A 16,470-nucleotide genomic window follows, 5' to 3' on the forward strand; every position below is an offset into this window, starting at 1 on the left:
CAAGCCATCCATAACAGAAGTGGCAGGTAGCTTGTTGGACTAGAATACATTTCTGCCAGCAGTCTCAAGGTTAGGTGTGCTGTTAAACGCATACACTATATTACGGGGTAATGACTATAATTTGAAGTCCTTATGCATTTGAGACTCAATGATTTACTCTCTGCTTAATTTCTAGTCAAGAGCAAGAGACTTTTTAAAGGCATATACAAATACATGCTGAAACTGTTTTAGATTTCTTACGTCCTAAGAGAGAGGATGGATGCCCAGTTAATACTTTTGAAGGGATTTTAACTGAACATTTGACTTTGCTACTTGGCAGGGTGTTCATAGGATTTAAGGTAAGCACAAGGAAGGAAAGAAAATTCAGGTCAGAATTCATGTCATTTAGGAATATGTAGATATAGTAAAATCTTGAATACCCCATTATATCCTGATATTTTTCTAAAATACCATGTCATTTTTCCTATCAGCTAAGATTAGAATTCCAGATGACAGTAGAACCCTGTGGCCATTTAAAACCACCAAGTTTTCTTTTTTTTCATAATAAATCATATAAAATTATAAAACAAACAATGAATAACAAAATATCATATGCATAAGTTCTAAGAAGTAGGCGGGGCTTACATGAATGACTCTAGTTGAGAGCTCTTTCCTAGGCGAGCCAAGCTTCAAGCATCATCTTGTCACACATGGGGCAAACATTTGGGCATATTGGAATAGTTTCCCTCTAAACACAAGCACACCCAGCACCCACATTCTCTCTTCAACACACGTGACACTCTCCCATTGACTGCACACTCCCATTGACTGCACACTCCCATTGACTGCACACTCCCATTGACTGCAATGGTTCCAAACCTTTGATGTCCACCCTGTCTGCTATTCCAGCATGGCAGGCAATGCATGGAGACAGAGCTATGCTATTCTATAGAGTGATAAGACTGTCATAAATTAGAAGTATTTATTCTGTACAAATGTGGACAGATGCAAAAATAGCAATCTTACCCATGTTGCTTTTGGGTTTCTAAGTAGCCCCGTGTATATTCGCCAAATTACTGGTTGATTTTTCACTTCTCTAGATTCTGACTTGGGGTGAATGGAACCTTCCTTTTCTTCCCTTCTCCCTACTTACATATCGCAGTTAAAAAATGATTACAGACCTAACAGGTGGAAAATCGACCTTTATTATAACACAAAATAAACATCACCTATTTGTTCTCTTCCCTGTGGTTTGGACCCACAATTATTAGATTTGAAACATACATCTCGTCTCTAGGTACTTTATGAATCTCCACCTTTTTGTTTTTGTTTTTTAAGGACCAGAAGAGCATAATGGCTAATTACATAAAAATTTAAAGTGTGATATGGCAAATAAATAGCATGTGGCAGAACCCCGAGCTCACTTGTGGGTTCAACAGATGCAAAACAGCTTTCCATTCAATAAGGTAAGATGTACAATCATGCTTGGAAAACCGGAGATGAATCTGCCCGGAACATCAAATTTCCATGATAAAAGCATGCAAACAACAGGGGTGGTCTTCACTGCAGCCCACCCAAGTCCGAAGCATGGGTTCCCACCCGGAGGATGGAGTCTCAAGTCAAACATATATTTCCTTCCTTTCTTTTTGACTGTCATCATACTCAGAACTTCTCTGCCTCTGTGAGATGCACTCAGAGCCAGGCCATGCAAGGACCTTTCTCTACCAGGAACTACCCTACCATCCCCACCTGTAGATCTTGACCTGGAAGTCCCCTGTGAAAAGCAAACGCCTTGAGAATGGAGGCTGGTAAGGGTTCATATGATATGCTATTACGAGCTTTCCATACTTTGTCGTGAATTAATTAAGAGCAAATCCGTAACGCTGTGGGACATAAGCTGGGCTGGGAGATGCAGAAGCTTTAGTTCATGGTGGGTCCTTGTGTTGGGGTGTAGCCCCAGGCAGAAATCGATCTAAATATGTGTTGCGGTCCCTAGAGTATGGGAGTGTCATGCTGGAGGGGTCAGAAAAGGAAGCAGAGGAATCCCGTGAGAGAGCTTTGTCCACATCCAGCCTTGCTTATTCTCTACATTTGAACACAGCCTATGTGACTAATCCACTAAGACATTTGCCTTTGGTCTCTGTCTTTTCTCCTGGAGGTGACATAAGTAACCTGGATACCGGTAGCTATACAAGGCATGAACTTCTATGATACATGGTACAAATTCATTTCTCCTTTCGGTACTGGGGCTCGAACCTAGGACCTTACGCATGCTGGGCAAGTGCTTTGCCACCTAACTGCACCTCCTGCTCGATAAAAATTACCTTGAAGCTGTGGGATGGACCCTATGCACTTGAGCGTATGCGGGCTGTGAGCCATCCATCCATCTCTATAGACAAAATGAACTCTCGGGGATGCCTTGCACCTATCTATGTTTATGGTGGGCTCGATCCAGAGCTTAGCCTAAAGAAAACCAAAAGGTGAGAGAGGAACGAAAGCCTCCTCCATTCTCATCTCCCTGTTCCATGGAGAAGAGCGCACCTCAACTCTCCACCTCAAGGGGTACCTGCTCTTCTGTAAGAAAACGAATGTAGGAAAGAAACAGGGAAGGAGTGGAAAGGTAGCCATCCATAAAAGTCAGCTACAGAATGCGTTCGTTGCAAGAACCATAAAGATAACATTAAGCCATTCGTGAACTGATTAAGCTACCTCTGTGTATGATAAGACCTCCATCTTCACTGTGGTGCTCACCTCTTCCTCCCTCTGTATTAGCATTGCTGTGGGAAGGCAGATGGCAAAATGGGATCTAGTCCTCTTGGAGGTCGGGCCTTAGATTGCTAAGGGAATTGTGGGTCCCGGAGCTCTGTAAGCAAACATGAGCCTCATTTCTCTCGGATGCATCTTATGCTACTCCCCCACTAAGCTGAAGGACATGGGGGAATGGCTGGGACCTACTCAGCATGTTCTTTCTGTCTTGTAAAAGTAAGTCTATGTCAGCAAGCTACGGTCCTGGGTGGCCTCAGGAGACACCCTCTGCCTCTAAGCAGACCCATCTCCTCTGAACACGCTCCTCACAAGGCCATGGTCACCATCACCTGGGAGCAAACCCATACCTGCAGAACTATTCTTCATCCACGTCTGTTACAAACTGAGAATGGTGCTCGGGTGACTTGCTGTGCGTTTTGCTTAGGTGGAGTTTTACTGCATGTTTGCTCACAAATGTCCGACTGCACAACTTACACTTGAATTTAGAGTCTGTGTCCTCTTCTCCAGCTATTGTTTCCGGAGACCTCTGAGCCGATGGCACCCGGGAGATCTCCTGCTCCACCTTGCTCGGCTGGTCGGCTGCCATCCGGGTCATGTCCTTCATTTGGAAGCCCAGGTGAGACTCTAAGTGGCTGATGTAAGTAGAGGGGGTTCTGAACTGGGACGCACAGTCACTGCAGTAAAAGACGGGATGCCCTTTGTCCATGTTTTTCAGGAATTTTGTCCCACCCGTTTTCCTAAGCTGGTACTTGACATTGGCCAGCCAGTGGCTGATTGTGGTCATCGAGAGCCCTGTGAACTTTGAGATCTGCATCCGCTCTTGCGGGCCCAGGTCAGAAAGCAGATATTTGCCCTCTGACGTCTGGAAGAGGCTCGAGGCAAACTGCGCTTGCAGGATGAGAAGATGCTGGGGGTTCCAGTTGGACTGCCTGCCCTTTCTTTTGTGCAAAGTTGAGACTTCGCCAGAAACATCCTCAAAGCGCCTGACATCCATTTCCAACTTCATAGGAGGGACCCTGGAGGAAGCAGCTGGCTTTGGGGTGGTGGCTTTGGGGAGGACCTTGACCATGTCAGCAATGTCACACAGAGCATGCTTCTGAGGTGGGGATGTGCAGGATTGTGCTTGCGAGGACTCGGCTCTCTTGCTTTTGGACTTGGTCAGGTCAATGGGCTGATCGCTGTTCTCAAACAGGTAGTGTCGTGACACACTGGCCGGCCTGGTGGAGGAGGGACTTGTGACAGGCTTGTCCACCACGCTGAGACTGGGCTTGTGGAACATGGAGATTGTGCTTGAGTTGGGGCTGGAGCAGGAAGGCGAGCGCAAGGGCTCCGTAGCTTTGCCCAGGTGGTTGTTCAGGACTGACTGCAGTGCGCTGAGTGGGTTGATGCCAGGCAGGGCTGGGCTGTGGTTTGCCGGTGCACATCCATTGCTGAGAGAAGACACTGGTTCTAAGGGCTCTGCTTTCTCTTTCAACAGCTTCTCTTCCTCCTTCTGGGGACAGGGCTCAGCCTTTCTGGATTCTGAAGGTGCTTCGGTTTTGGAGAAACATTCCCCTTCAGACTGGCTGAGGGATGTGGCCTCTTCGTGGGGACTTTCCTTCCCACACTCCTTCACGACTTCATCTTTGTCTTCTGACTCCTTTTTAACTTGAGCGTACAGGGCCAGGTTTGTGGGCACAGGGCCAAGAGGCATGACTTTCCATTTGGGTGCGATCGGCCTTAGCTTGTTGGCCAGGTTGGGTCTGATCTGCAGTATCTGAGAGCCCATTGCCATGGGTGGCTTGGCACCCTCTGACAGCTGGTAGGCTGCATGGATACTCGGGTATGCACTCCAGCTGGGAGCACCATTTTGGGCCTTGTTGATGGCTGTGGTTACAGTATTTTCCAGGGACTTTAGGATGTCCCCACCGCCCTTGGAGCCATCTTCCAAGTCCTCCTCTCTTAGGTACTGGTACTTTATGGCCGGGTCGAGAGGTTTCTGTAGAGGGTCTTCAAAGTCCTCGCTTTTCATGCCTTGTTGGTGGTCTTCGCTGACCTCCTCCGCCTTCTTCTTGCTCTCTTTTTTTAACTCAGTGGTGGAGGCTGTGCAGTCAGCAGTGGAGTTACTTGACGGCTTAGGGGCCTGCGAATCGCTGTTTGGGGTTTCAGACAGAGACTGCATTTTTTCCACGGCCAGCGGGTCCAACACCAGCTGCTTTCCTTTCTTGGAGGCAGAGCTGGTAACTTTGAGAAAGTGACCCGTGACCATCATGTGGGTGGTGAGTTGCTGTAAGGTATCATGAGAGCTGCCACACTCCATACACTTTAAGATCTGGGACTTGCAGGCCTCGAACTGCCAGGTGTAGCTGGCTCCGTTTTGGTAGCCGTAGCGGCTGTTGGAGGGCAGCTGCAGGCTGGCATTTTTCTGGGAAGAAAATGAATCTGCGATCGACCCTGTGGTAGAGTCAGGGGAGCAAGGCCTGTTGACATCGAAAACACGTTTCTTGGCTGGTGTGACCATTTTAGAGGAAATGGTTGGTACCGGTTCCTTCAAAGGCACTTTTTGGTAATGTTTTGTCTTTATCATGTGGACGCTCAGATCTTGCAGGGAATCAAAGGAGTCACCGCAAAACATACACTTCAGAACCTTTTGCGCATCCTCCTTGTCCACGTCTTGGAAAGCTCTTTTCCGGGGCTTTGAGTAGCTTGTGGGTCTGAGCTTATCTTTTTTGCGGTTGTCATCTTGATAGTGGCCTGTCTCATTCATGTGCACCGTCAGCTCTACCAGAGTGTCATAGGCTGCGCTGCACTGCCTGCACCGGAACCTGCTGGCCCCGGTGAACACCGAGCCGCACATCTTACTGCTCTGCCGGTACAGCTGCACGGAGCTGAATAGGCTGGGCTTAGAGACGGACCTGGAAGGCAAGTTCTGCTGGAGGCTTTTGGACAGGGCATCTTGGTGCCAATCAAAATCATTCTTGTTGCTGCCATTGCGGGTGTCACAATTCCGTCTCTCGCTGTTGGATAATTTGAACCCGAGGCCCAGGCCTGACCAGTAGGAATCTGAGAGGATATTGGCATAGACGGCTGTCATTTTATCCATGCAGCTATGGGGTTCGCTTGGAAGCTTGGGGTGAGCCTTTGCTTTCTTGTCTGAGGCATCTCGGCCACAGATGCTCTTGATGTCTGACACCTGGTCGCTGGCATCACTCAGAAGAGATTCGTTTTCTGCGTCCTGATTGGACAGGTGACTCCCCGGAGAGTTCTGGCAGCTGAAGTAGCCTTTCTGCTCTGGGACCGTTTCTAGCTCCTCGTCTGTGCCAGGGTCATTGCTGCCCTGACGCTGAGCCACTGAACCACTGTCTTCCTCCTCCTCCTCTTCCTCCTTTATTTCTTCCTCTTCCTTCAGCAATTCCTCCTGGGCATAGCCTATGAGAGATACAGAGAGACGAACTAAACATAACGGCTCACAGAGTCCATCCCCATGTTCCTGTCCACCCAGGCTGAACCGAACAGCAATTTAATCTATACTTTTACCAGCTGCAAGCAACAGAAACAGGGGAAGAAACAAATGATGCATTTTTATTTGGGGGCAGGGTCTCATGTCGCCCATGCTGGCCTCCAATTGGCTGTGTTGCAGGACATGAACTTTGGATCCCCTTACCTCTAACTCTGCAGCTCACACTGTCACATTCAGTTTGGGTGGGGCTGGGATGGACCCAGTTTTTATGCATGTTAGGCAAGCACCATGACAACTGAAAACATCTCCAGGCCCCAAATGATGTCCTTCGTGACATCCATTGGCTGTTCCTTTTTAACTCAGCAAAGACATAATTCTCTACGAGTGATTACTATCACAAGTTAACAATTTAGGGATCAAATATCATTCTGATATTGCTATAATGAGGCATCGGCTGAAGTTGTGTGTATGGCTTTCGGGAAATCTAGGTTGAAATACAAATCCTATTAGCATCACAGTACAGGAGCATATTGACTCATAGAAAGTTAGTTTGGCCCTTACGCATCAATGGCAAACTGTCCCAAGATACCTGGGAATATTGGCATGCATGCATCTAAATTGGAACCTGGGTGCATAACCATTTTGTCTTTGATAGCCTATGTCTTTCTGTTGTAACACTTTTATTTATAGGGAGTTGCTGGGAGAAAGACCATGGAGTATGCAAATACAATCTCCCACCAATGGCTGAAAAATTATGTAAGCTCAGCAAAATACAATGATTTTAAAATAATGGGGAATGGTGTTAGAATGGGAGGTTTGGGGGCTAGTCTATTATTCTCACACGGGTTTATGAAGACCTTTCCAGACATGGCTAAAAATACTCTCTCGATCTTGTTCCTGTAATTTCAAACGCACTGTGATTTGTGGGTACCCGTCATGAGATGCCAATTACATAGTTGATTTGTGGATGCAAAATGCTATTGGGGAATGCATGCTTTCCTTTCTCTGAGAGGACTGAGGGCCAGTAATTGCATAGGGAAAATGAAGGCAGGAGAGAGCGGGTGCAAAAGAGAATTAATGGACAGATATCCATCAGCACCAATGGCGAATGGGACTATTTATGCCCATGGGTTCATTTTCTCCACCTGGCCTTTCAGAGTCATGGATAAAATGCAACCAAAGATGCCCCCATGCAAAAGAGACACAGCTCCAAATCTGCAAGGTTAGCATGCTCTTAATGCAATGTTTTCTCCGTAAACATCACTCTCCCTCTTGATGGTAGGGGGGAAAAACAAAACAAAAGAAAAGCCTTAGATCAGGTTCTATTCTTTCCATCCACAATAACTAAAGCTTGGAAGGGGGATGTCCCTGCACTCAAGGCTTGCAGAGAGAGTTCAGAGAGAAGGGGGTTGGAAGAACGAGGCAGTAGTCAAGGCTATCACAGCTGATGCTGTTGATGGAGAATTTTAATTGAGAAATTTTTCTCCCCTGACACCTAGGTAAATCACTGCAAATGCATTTTGGTGTGTGTATGCATGGTCACATGTGCGTGGGCATGTGTTCAGCTTTGTGTGAAGATAAGAGATTGAGGCTCTCCTTGGAGCCTCTCGTCCTTATGCATGGAGGTAGGGTCCTCTCACTTGTGCTGGCTCACTAGGCTAGTCTATCTATCCAGCTTGCTCTGTGGGTCCCCTGTGTCTGCCACCGGGATAATGGGTTCACATCTGCCTGGCACATATGTGGTTGTCTGCTTGCCATCCAAACTCTGGTCCTCATGTGTACACAGTGACCACTGAACCATCTTTCCAGCCTGCAAGCATGTCCTTCCATTTTTATCTACTATTCGCATATAGTGAATGCTGTTATTTATTTATTTTTTTTATAGGCCTGGAGACGGAGACTTAAAAATGAAGAAAGTTGCAGATCTTGCAGGGTCCCCACAAAGCCTGCTCCTGTTTGTTGAAGGAATCCATTGTTTCCTGCAGGACACTCCCCTTTCTCTCTACTGCCAACTTAATGAATAAGAAAATCTTCCCAGGGCGGCAGTGAAATTAGGTTGGATGTCTAAGCAGTTAGAGAGAGGATTGTGGGAAGCTGAAGGCAAGGGTCCATGGCTTTGAGGACGGGAGTCCATAAAACAAGATTAAATGTAAAAGTTCAGCCTGGTCACGAGTTTTATGGTTGTGTTTGTTATTTTATTGTTATTGGTGAGGTGCTTTTTTTGCTTTCCCAGCAAGCTGACAAGCAGGTTTTTCATGAAATTGGTGCTGCTGGTCTCTAGTGCCAAAAATTGATTGGATGAAAGGAAAACTATCCAATCCAGCCAAGCAACCATTAATAAGTGGCCACTTCTTGCAAGAAAACTGAATTTCGAAACAACAGAATGCCCGCATCAGACAAGACAAGACCCTCCATGGCGATCACATCTCTTTTTCTTCCTCCAGGACTAACTTACGCTTTTTAAAGAGGTATTACACTATTATGTTTGGGGAGAAAGTTCTTAATTGTAAAAAAAAAAAAAAAAAAAAAAAAAAGAAAAGAAAAAGAAAAGGGTAAGTTTCCTGAGACATGGGAGATACTTCAAAAATCAGATGCATTTTAGCCATCAGATGTGGGGCACTTTGCGGCCGCTGTATCTCTTTGTAGTCCTAAGCAGGTTGTGAGTCCTCCCAATCCTCCTGCCTCAGTGTTGGTAATGCAGGCACCAGCCACCACTCTTGGTGAAATAATCTCACTTTTGTGAGTGAAGTCAGGCAAAATTTATGAAGTAAATACAGTCACTTTTGAAAAGGAAATGGGTGTTATGATTCTGGGACAAATACCAAGTAAACAACGTTATCCATGACTTCTCCAGGCTATAACATATTGTCATCATGCTTATGGGTAGTGTGCTCACACAGAGAAAGAAAAGTATGTACACACACACACACCATATAAATATATATAACACACATACACAACATATAAATGAATATACATATATATATACATATATAATACATACACCATATAAATATAACACACACACACACACACACACACACACACACACACACACCCCTGCCAACCAACACAGTCATTTTCTAGCAAGGAACAGGAAGTAGTGTTCCTTCCCAATTTTCCTTTTTTCTGCTGACATTTGGTGCTGAGCTTCCTGGACTGGTTCAACCTCACAATCTACTTTGTCCTTCTAAATGGATTCCCCAGAAGAAAAGTCGGAGACAGCACACTCCTCCCCCACAATACAGATAAAATTTTCTGCTTAATTAGGCATTGACATGTTTACTATAACCTTTACAGCAGAGTAACTCGTGCTGAGAGACCCTTTTTGTCTGTTTGCCTCTGCAGAATAGACTAAATCTCATGCACCGGATAAAATAACATGTTGAAAAGCCTCATAAAAAAATAAATAAAAAATAATAAAAAAAAGTGCCGGTGCACCTGTCAAAGGGAATGTATCTTAACAATGGCTGAGGGTTCCAAGGAGTTTTTCGAAACCGCATTTTAATATTAAACATTTAAAATCGTTCACTTGATCCAAGTGATTGTGTTTGCCACCGGCAGCGGAGGTGAGCAAGGAGAGGAAGCCAGCTAGAATCTGGATGACTGGGGAGCATAATGAGGGCCTGTCTCTCTTGCCATCGATGAGTTGTTTAATGAGTTGGCATTGCGTGTGAATCTGGCTGTAAGCAGATGAGTGGCAAATTCATTCTTATGAATACTTGCTTAGCAAAAGGAACGATCACAATTACGCCAAGGCGGGTGTGTGTGTGTGTGTGTGTGTGTGTGTGTGTGTGTGTGTGGTGTGTGTGGGTGAGCAGCACTCTATAGAACCTTTTTGTTAATTTTTTTTTTTTTGGCTTGGAGATCAATCTAATTTTCTAATCCCATGCATTTTCTAATTCCACCCCTTACCTTTGTTTGAATCTGGCCACAAGAAACTTGGCATCTCCAGGACAGTGAACAAACGAACAAACCCTGTCAATTCTTTGTCTCAATGATAGGCTTGTGAGACCATTTCTCTTCCATGCTTCCCTTTGCTCAGATAGGGGTACCACACACCGGGATAGAATGCTGGCCTTTTCACTTCTAGTCACTCCAGTCTCCCAGAATGTTTTTTAGTTTTAGACAGATTCTATGTATATAACCCAGGCTGGTTTTGAACTTAAAATTCTCTTGTCTTAGCCCCTGGAGTTCTGGACTGACAGGTGTTCACTGGCTCTGTTGCTAGAACATTTTATGCAAAACAGGTCAGGCCAGGAAGTTCCTGTTTTAACTCTGGCAATGGCTTTGGCACACTTCAAGTGAAATGCAGACTCTTAGGACTGATTATAAGAGCCGATAGGACTGGGTGTCGGTGTGCCTCTCGGCTCTGGCCTCTGGTAGCCACACCCTCCCGGCTCTTCGTGTCTAAGGAGCAAACTGACCACTAACCTGGTTCTCTACAATTGTATATTTCACCCCCTAGGAGTTCATCTCTTTGTTTGGCCAAGACCCTTTCTCAAAAAGATATTTTTCCTGGCCGGTTTCCCTTCTTTCTGTAAATGCAGTCTTAGCCACCCCGAAGCACTGTTCTAACAATGGTCCCCTTCCCCAGGTTACTGATGACTTGGGGCTCTCACTGAACATGGCATTAAAATACCTGCCACAACAATCCACCTCACCAACGGTGCTTCTTGTAGCCACCCTGGCACACATGGCTACACCTTGTCCACAAATGTCTGAATGAACGGAGGATTGGATGAGTAGATCAGATGAGAGCATTACTTTCTCTGCATCCTCAGGCTACTGAACAAGAGGACTGGCTCTCTCATGACCAGTGATCGCCCCCCTCCAAATAGATCAGGTGTGAGTTACAACTACCTTTATCAGTTTACCCAGGGGGACGAGAGCACACCAGGAAGAGGGCCTTCCGGCTAATGGAGCCACTGGCTTTCTTGTTGGCGAACTTTCTGCTCTGTGGGTTTGTACTTATGAATGAAGATTAAGTCTAGACATCAAGATTGCAGAACATGAACAATTAGGCTCTTAGGGTGAGCAGCCTGCTTCCAAAAAGATTCACACATAGGCTGTCTGACACCGCGGGCTAATTTTGCCTCTAACATATGAAGATACACTCCATCACAGTTCTCACAGTTCAGTAGTGTATACTCCATGGATATCAGGGGAAACATCTCCTGGATTCTTTGTACTTTAACAGTATGTGCACAAATTTAGAAACAAACCCTTAAGTTTTTGGAAATTTTCTCTTATGTTAAAAGTTAAAAAATACAAAGGAAACTACTACTTTGGTTGTTCTAAAAAACCTCCAGTGAAAATTATTTAAATGAGGCTGTACAAAAATAACTCACAGGTCATCTTATGTTAGATATCAGGCATTTGCTACAGTACATTTCTAGGGTTGCTTTGAAAAATGAATTCATCAATTCAAACATTGACAATTTTTAAAATGGCAGAGGAGGTGAAACAAAGGTTTTAACTGGAGAAAAATGTAAAGCTCAAGAGCCAGATTTTCAAAAACAAACCAGAATTTGACCAAGATCTCGTTTGATAACACACCTCATTTTGCCAGTCTGTCCCATTAAGTGACAGCTTTAAATCACATAAAGGGTCCTGTGCATGTGGGGCAGATCTAAACGAGGGGTGGGGACAATTCCACACCACATACCCAGTCAGTACGCTAAGTGATGGCACAAGGAAAGGCCACCCTGCCGTGTTTTGGTGAGTACAGTCTGTAGTCTGTTAGCACATACGTGATTATTAGCTGACAGGCTGAGGGAGGGTTAGAGGATATAACCTGTAAGAAACCTGAGCTACTTTTAGATGGTGGCCAAGTTCTCATGGTCTCAGGTTAAACCTCACCAGAATTGAGCCCACTCTCCTCAGCGTTCCTTCAAACAAAAAATTCTACTTGTTTGGTTCTGAAATTCAGATCCAGGAAGGAACAGAACCCCCACCTTGCCTTTGAGACAGAGTCTCACTCTGTAGCCTTGACCGCATAGAAACTGGCCTGTCTCTGCTTCAGAAGTGCTGGGATTAAAGTCAAGTATCACCAAAGCTGATTAAAGTATGTTCTTTAGGCTCTCTCTCTCTCTCTCTCTCTCTCTCTCTCTCTCTCTCTCTCTCTCTCTCTCCTGGAAACTGGTCAATGGGCTAAAACAATTAACACGCATCGTGGATGCCTATCAGATGGGGATATGTATTATCATTCATATTTGTTTACACAATATACCTTCCTGGCCCATCATCCCAGCCTTCAGGTTGTGACTCTGTTTTCTCATGGTACATTGTGACTTCCTCCACGTCTTCATCACTAGCCAAAAGGACTAAAGTAGTCAAAGCCCAGGCAAGTGGACCCTCAGCCAGCCCACCATGCTTCCCTTGTTTATTCATTAGAAAAACAAATTGATTCTCTACTAGCACAGCTAGGAAGCTTTGGGCGAATTTCACAGGGACTTCTGTCCTGGGGTATCCATCCTCCCAAGGCCAAAGAGGGGAGAGAGATGAGTTACTGACAGAAGCAGGGCATAAGCATGGGGAGGGAGGTCACAGAAAGGTCACACATCCTTGCAAGAATGCAGGTAACTAAGTGGGAAAAGTAGGCCACATGGAAAAAGAAACAATCCCGACACACGAGGATAAATAGGAACAGACATTTGACAAGATGGAGAGACACTGAGGGTTAGGCTGTACGGTTTATGCCACATTGGAGAAGTGTATTGGTTACTCAGGGTTTATTGCAGAGTCAGGGGTTGCCAGGTTTTGTATACATGGATGAATGTGAAAGTGTGACCCACCTCAGGTATCATCGCTAAGAAGCCATCTCTCTATGGCTTGAGATCACTGACTTCCCTAGGCTGGCCATCCAATGAGCCCCAGGGATCTGCCTGTCTAGGCTTCTCTGATGCTGAGGTTACAAGTATGGACCACTGCACCTGGCATCTATCTATCTATCTATCTATCTATCTATCTATCTATCTATCTTCTATCAATCTATCGTCTATCATCTATCTATCTATATCTATCTATCTATCTTCTATCAATCAATCTATCTATCTTCTATCAATCTATCGTCTATCATCTATCTATCTATCTATCTATCTATCTATCTATCTATCTATCCATCCATCCATGGTTCTGGGTGCCAAACCCGGATCCTGCTGCTTGTAAGGGAAGTTCCTTGCCAGCTGAGCTATCTTCTGCAGGCGTTTTGTTCTGCTCACACTGTAGAGGTGAAACCACACATGTCTGGGGTTCACTCATTTATAGTCCTTGAACGTGGAATGGGGAGCAGAAGAGATTGATGCAGCGGACCTGGGCTGCTTCTCTGGGCTTTGTCTCATCAGCTTTCTGACCACAGCTTCCTTACCTGTCCATTTTGCTCTAAGCTCTCCTGCCTCTAGGTCCTTTTTTTAGGGCAAAGAAACAGCAGGTACCCACAGCGGTGTGAGCTCCCACTGTTCAGAATATGTTCCCTGTGTCAGCAGCTGTAGACAATGCGGACTGTCAGACTTGCCCCAAAACCTGCGGGGTGGGGATCATTTTGGATAATCTCCAGGGCATCCCTATAATGAAGACTCCAAGATGTAAGTGTCTATGCTGAGAGATAGACAGGCCTCTACCCCAGTATAGAGATCTTAAGAGTGGGTGGGAACCAGCTTTGGGGAAGGGGGAAATGATTCACACATAAACCCTGATGCTTGATGACACTGCCAAGGAAACACAGGGCAACAGACACACAGACCACTTAGACAAGGCTTGTGAAGCTGGGCCCTGGAATCACAGCTCTTTGGAAAGCTGAGGCAGAAAGATCTTGCACTGAAGGTGAGCCTGGGCTGCAGAGTGAATTCGAGGCTAGCATGGGGAGGAAGTTACTAAAGCCCTACCTTGGAATAAAAAGTAAAAAGAGAGCTGGGATGAGGCTCCGTGCAGAGTGATTGCTTATCATGAATGAGGCCCCGGGTTCTATCCCAGAAGCAGAGAGGGCCAGGAGAAAACTAGTTGAGTAAGGATGGGTGAAATGGTACACAGCCTTGGACCAGGCATATCATAGTTCAGGTCCACCACACATCGCTCACTAGGATCCTGGGGAAATTGCTGATTTTCTAAGGGATGGCATCTTCACCAACAACAGGAATAATAGTAGGATGTAGCTTGTAATGTATGTGGTCAGGGTACCTCATCCCAGAATGCATATAAAGCACTCAGGATGTAGTACTTTCTCCAGTCTTCTAGCACCACACTAGGGACTATAAGAACAGAGAATCCCAATCTTCAACTTGACCTATAGACAGCTGAGATCAGTTGTCTTCTACACTTTCTGTTACCCTGAAATATTATCCAAAAGCAACGACACTCACATGGTATTTGCATCTGCTATGAGGCAGTTTGTTAGTGTGTATGCAAGTGGGTAGCCCCTTCAGGGTGGGGCTTGCTATTTAATACGAAGTCATTTGTATAAGGCTTCAAAATGGGATTCGTACAGAGAAATTCTGTAGAAGTGACTCTCAGATACAGAGCAGCAAGTTATTAGATCGTTACCCATAATGACGATGTCTGCAATCCTTGAGAAATAAATCGGCCCACTCTCCAAGAGAAAAAGGTCTCTGTTCAGAGCCTTGGGCTTTGCATCAAGAGAAGTGACAAATGCTTGAAGCAGAAGGGTCTCTGAGAAAAAATACTTTACATTCTGCTACCTCAGGTTTCGGGCCAGCATGCATTATTATTGGGATGCGTCTTAGTGACAATTTAAAAAAGCAGAGTGAGAAAATATTCATGGAGAACGGAGCCACTTCGGAAAGCATTCTGGTAACTCCAGTTTAGAAATCATTACCCTTAGAATATCCTCCACATGGAGACGGCCATCAATCAGGAACCGGGGGAGAAGATGAGAAACAAAACAGGGGCAAGGAAACCGCAACAGGACGGATGCTTCCTTACTCAACGGGGAGCCACAGGCTTTGACTTTGAAGTTGTAGCAACTGTTCGCAGCAGAATAGCATTACTTATCTCCTATACATTCTCCCATGCAAGGCTATATAAATTCACACACACAGGCGCCTACCCATCACTCTTTTCAAGAATAGAAGGGTTCTATCTGTTTCCGTGCCAAGGAAAGGGACACCGGCTCATTGTCCAGAATGACCTTCAGAAAGGATGGGGAGGCAGTGTGCCATCTGTACTTCTTCAGGCGTTTACTTGGAATAACGCTGTTCGCACAGCATCCTACAGAATGTGAAGGTGATCCTGTTTCCCTCTTGCCTGGCTTGAAGTCAAAAAAGTGCTTCTCTTCTTTTTGGCAAACGCTGCTTCTTTCTCTGAAATATTTCATGCAGATAATGGATAATGATCACTTTGCATTGCCTTTTCTCGAAAACGTCTAACTGCATTAGCCAAGATCGGACAAACTTTAACCCACGTCTTTTGCTAAGTTCGTGGCTGTGACCACTTCCCATTAAGGAAGAAAGAAAGAGAAAAAGAAAGTCCAGCCTTGCCTCCCAGAAGCTAAATTGGTGTTGTCAAGGAGTCGGCAGGTTCTTGTGTTTCAGTGAGGAATATTTGCTGTCTCCTGAGTCATAGAAATCCAAGGTGGAAAGATGCTTCATGGAGTGATGCCAAGTCCGAGGACAGGGAAGGGTGGACTGGCCTTGAGGTCTCTTTGATCCTACGGCCCATGACTCTGGGAGGAGACCTTCCAACCCTTCTTTTTCATGTTGCATTCTTCACCAGTGATCATTGTGAGTAGCTCACCCAAAAGGAACTCCTTCCCATCCCATCCTCTTGGAAATAGACCCACATTCCTATCATTGAACATGTGATTAGATGTAAGGACCGGGAGAGCTTGAGTTCAGGCTCTCATGACTGCTCTTATCTTGCATCAATCCTCAAGAAGATGATTAGCAGATACTAGAACGTCATCAGCATCAGGGAGCTCCCCAGATCCAGGCTGCTTGTTTCCTGACTTAAAACAGCCCTAATATTTAGGTTCTGTGGGCCCCAGGATTACATGTACAGACGAGGAAATAGAATCTTGGGGAATGTTAATTAGACCATCAGGGCAATACAGCTGGATCGGGGTTTGAGTCTTCACCCGTTGGGTTCTTGGTCCTGTGCCGGGGTCCTTCCTTTACCTCACTCTTTGGACCTAATTCATCACTCGGAGTTGTTTTCTTTGCTGCTCTTTTTGTTATTGCTGTTATCTGTGTGTGCACATGTGTGTGAGTGTGTGCACACGTGTTCGTGCCTACAGAGGCCAGTGGGCAATGCCAGCTATCCGTATGCTATTT

At 45.5% G+C, this 16,470-nt stretch overlaps 1 protein-coding gene across 4 annotated transcripts in view; it reads right to left on the reverse strand.

The window, feature by feature from the left end:
• Positions 1–16,470, reverse strand: part of Tshz2 (teashirt zinc finger homeobox 2) — a 424,927-nt gene that overhangs the window by 173,233 nt on the left and 235,224 nt on the right. For 2 of the 4 annotated variants that reach the window (XM_051185650.1, XM_051185647.1), the window contains exon 2: positions 3,093–6,153. In XM_051185650.1, coding sequence (XP_051041607.1) covers positions 3,101–6,153 — 3,053 coding nt within the window. In that variant the 3' untranslated portion in view covers positions 3,093–3,100. Of the gene's footprint in view, positions 1–1,161; positions 6,154–16,470 lie in introns of those variants that run through there. The other 2 variants (XM_051185655.1, XM_051185644.1) reach the window with 2 other exon arrangements.

Source organism: Phodopus roborovskii, unplaced genomic scaffold (assembly GCF_943737965.1).
Source record: "Phodopus roborovskii unplaced genomic scaffold, PHOROB, whole genome shotgun sequence".
In the NCBI taxonomy this organism is placed as follows: Eukaryota; Metazoa; Chordata; class Mammalia; order Rodentia; family Cricetidae; genus Phodopus; species Phodopus roborovskii.